This window comes from Octopus bimaculoides, chromosome 4 (assembly GCF_001194135.2).
Source record: "Octopus bimaculoides isolate UCB-OBI-ISO-001 chromosome 4, ASM119413v2, whole genome shotgun sequence".
NCBI classification, from domain to species: Eukaryota; Metazoa; Mollusca; class Cephalopoda; order Octopoda; family Octopodidae; genus Octopus; species Octopus bimaculoides.
The window spans coordinates 16,728,429-16,732,451 of record NC_068984.1 but is presented as its reverse complement, the minus strand read 5'-3'; the positions used below and the strand labels follow the sequence as shown (position 1 = coordinate 16,732,451).

Sequence of the window (4,023 nt, the reverse complement as noted above, 5' to 3'; positions counted from 1 at the left end):
TGGGGGTGGGGGACAAACATAGACACAGAAACATATATACACACACATATATATATATATATATATATATACACACATATACGACGGGCTTCATTCAGTTTCTGTCTACCAAATCCACTCAAAAGGCTTTGGTTGGCCTGAGGCTATAGTAGAAGATACTTGCCCAAGGTGCCACGCAGTGGGACTGAACCCGGAACTATGTGGTTCATAAGCAAGCTACTTACCACACAGCCACTCCCACATCTATTAAGAAATGTAACAAAAGTGAATGAAAAAGTGTAGCATATACTAATGCTGTTATTCTTCCATACTTTTTTTCCATCATGCAAACTGCTAGCTTATACATAAATACATAATAGCATTTAAAATCATTTCCTTCACATTCATATAAAACTGTTTTGCTACTTATTAGCTGCAATTTTATTGGATAAATGCAAAATTTATCTACAATGTTTTCACTTATGAGACATGGATTTCTTGCCATCAAAAAAGAAAAAGATGAAGTTGATTGTTATTTTGTTCTTGATAACTCCAATTCACAATTAGGTTTTCTTCTAAATACAAAACAAGGTAAAAACATGCCAAATACTTAAATATTTATATGCTTAATTATTCTGATATTCCGTAGACCCCAAAATTTGCTGTGGTAGGACTTGGTTGAAAAAGCTATATTAGTAATATGTGTATTCTCTGTTTAGTCTGTATAGATCCAGATGTTTACTCTATGAATAAGTAATTACGGTTGAAGAGATTTCCTATTTTTTTAAAAACTATGTTAATGTTTCTCATGGCATTAGTTTAATTTCTTCACGCATATTTGTCTTGTTTTGAAAAATGGGTGACTGAAATATTTTTATCAGCTTAAATACCCTAACACTTTATCAAATTTTTAAATTGATGACCTGTCTAATACTCATTAAAACAGTATAACATGTGTTTTAAATGACTATCATGACTTCCAGAATGTAATTTTTCTCCACCTCAATACACATGTTAAGATCAAGTCAATTGCCAGGTCAGTAGAACATACTGAAATCTGGGAATTAATTATTCAATAAATGATTTCTTTCATAAAGATCTTCCACTATTTTTAAAAGTTGGTTTTGGCTACAGTTTAACTCTTTAGCATTCAGATCACTCTGTCAAACGAAATATTTATTCTCATTATTTGAATTTATCATACATTATCTCATTGCTTCAAGATTTCAATAATGTGATTGCTTACTTTTAAAATGACATTGTAGGGAAAGTGTAAAAGACCAGATCTGGCTGGCCTGGACATAAAACAGGTAGAATATTTGGGCCAAATACAGCTAGTTTAAATGCTAAAGGGTTAAGTCAAACTTTATGTTATAATCACAGGTAAATTAGAGACAATATAGTTAGTGTTTTATAGCTTTATATTCATTAGGAAATGTAGAATATTCTAAATATTCTAATTATTGAAATAGATACAAAAGTTGAATATTTATATATTTTAGTAAAGATCATTTGAGCATTCTGATGATTCAGTAGGTTAATTAATTATTTGGAAAGTGAATTACTTATAAATTAAAAGAATTACCTTGTGTGCCTTCTTCACATTTGCATTCTACTGATCGATGTTGGGATTGACATATACCATTTCGATTACATCGATCAAGGCATGAAGGACCAATGTAGACATCATCAAGAGAAAAGCTATGGGCTGTTCCTCCACGTTGCCACCAACGGAACAAAACTGGTCTGATAGGTAAAAGAGACTTTGTTAAAAAAAGCTGTATTGCTTCATGTTTTGTCATACATATTTCAATATATACAATTTAATATTTAATATATACATATATATACTTTGATAAGTTTTGATCAGGATTGGCCCTGGCCATGTCTAACGTAATGGTAACACTTGGAAAAAATATTTTATGATGTTTCATGTTAGTCATTCTTTGGACAGCATAGCCCATTCAAGTAAAGAGTTATTGTTTGCAGAGATATGTCTGAGTGTAGGTGATTTATCTGGAATTTATTGGAGATATTCATCCAGGACCTGTTTGAATGTTTTAAGATCTTTTTCTTCTCTTGTATGACTTGGCATGATGTTAAAGACAGCAGGGCCAGTTGAAGTGAAATAGATCTGTCTTAGTATTGTGATGTGACACGAACATGACTTCTGTAGAGGACAGACAGCATGGGGACCAAGCCTTCGGTGAATTCTAAAGTTGATGCCAACATCATTTGGGCAATACTGTTGGAATATTTTCCACATCATACAAATGATACAGCACTCATGGCAACGTTGGAGGGAATAAAGGTTAAATATCTATATATTTAATATTTAAACAATATTTAGTCAAAACTATACATTTCAGACCATTCCTTAATGAGATATTTAATGATATTTCATTAATGAGATTGCTGCAGGATGTTGAGTGTAATGATATTAAAATGTTTAGCTCCAAGTCAGCCCTGACTGGGCAAACCTATGGTCAGAGGCATTCTAATTGTGACCATCATATTTGTTTTAGATGTAGCGAAAGCTACGTTATCTACTACATCCTTCACTTTTTAAAAATAAAGTGCAATTTGAAGGAAATTTGGTTGGCATTTCTAGCAAGTTGAGTGACTACACAAACACTTCCTCTTTTATGTTTGTTGTTGTTGAAGTTTTATCTCACAGTTTGTTACCTTGGGTAAGTGTCTCCTGTTATAGCCTTGGGCTATTAGTAAGCAGAAACTGTTTGAAAGCCCATGATGCACACGTGCGTGCATACATACATGTGTGTGTGTGTGTGTGTGTGTGTGTGTGCATGCATGCATGCATGTGCACATATGCTCATCTGTGTGAATGATTAGATTCTGTGCTTTCCATGAAAGCACTGAACTAAAAATCAGTGATGCTTGTTGACATTACCTATCAAAATTCATTATGTATCCTTAAACTTTCAAAGAGAATTGGGATAGAAATTCCCTTTCTTGAAAGGCAGACAATGAGTAGCAACAGGAAGGGTATTTGACAGTAAAACAATGCCTACACAACATGTATTTGTCCATTCCAGATCAATATTGGATAAGTGGACATAAAATGAATAAATGAATGAATATTATTATGATATAAATATTAAAATATTTTTTCTCTCTAAAAATGGGGTTAAACGTTTGAAGAATTATTATTGCACTAACAATAACTCATTTCAAACATTTAGATGCTAAATGTTTAAAAGCTATTTATACCTGGATGCTATTTCTTCTGTTACAGGAATTACAACTAATCTCCAGTCACCATAGGTACCAGAATGGTAAATAGTTCCCTCTGTTAACTCACCACCACATTCACCTTCATCATAGCATTGGCTAGATACCAATTTCCAGGAATTTCCATTATCATGACTGTATTGAAACCATACAGGATGGTCCCATTGAAATTTTTTATTACAGTCGACATTAATCTGTAAAGAGAGACAAGCAATTCACGAAGAAGTTTTTTTCTGTAAAAAGTATTGAAAAGTTTTATAGTAAATTCTCAAATTCTAAAGAAAGCACACATAAAAAAAAAAATTTTTTTTAAATGCTAAAAAAATCCTTCATGTTTACTATTTAAAACTGAATTTCATGAGTTCCGAAATAAACAGCTATTTTTAATAACAATGTTTTATGCATTTCTTAACTTTTCTTTGCCATCACTAAAATGTTAGGTTTCAGTTTTTGCACTTTATTTTGCTGCTATTTCTGTACTGTATTCTTGTTACTTAAATTCATTCATGTTGCTTGGTAATCGAGTAAGTTAAGATGCTCTGCCATTAGCTTTGCACTGTGTTTATATATAAAAAGAGAATAAATTTTTTAAAAAATCACAGGTGCAGGAAGGCTGTTTGGTCAAGAAGCTTGGTTTGCAACCACCTGGTTCTGGGTTCAGTCCCATTGCATGGCATCTTGGGCAAGTGTCTTCTACTATAGCCCTGGGCCAATCAATGCCGTGTGAGTGAAGTAGAAGCCTGTCATACATGATTTATATATATATATATATATATATATATATATATATAT

The 4,023-nt window shown here is 32.3% G+C and overlaps 1 protein-coding gene across 1 annotated transcript in view; it reads right to left on the bottom strand.

Moving 5' to 3' along the window:
• LOC106875197 (reelin) overlaps window positions 1–4,023 on the bottom strand; it is a 200,233-nt gene that overhangs the window by 97,560 nt on the left and 98,650 nt on the right. Inside the window, exons 26-27 of the mRNA XM_014923240.2 lie at window positions 3,211–3,425; window positions 1,565–1,725 (exon numbers count right to left, since the gene is read on the bottom strand). Of these exons, the coding sequence (XP_014778726.1) occupies window positions 1,565–1,725; window positions 3,211–3,425 (376 nt within the window). The remainder of the gene's footprint in view (window positions 1–1,564; window positions 1,726–3,210; window positions 3,426–4,023) is intronic.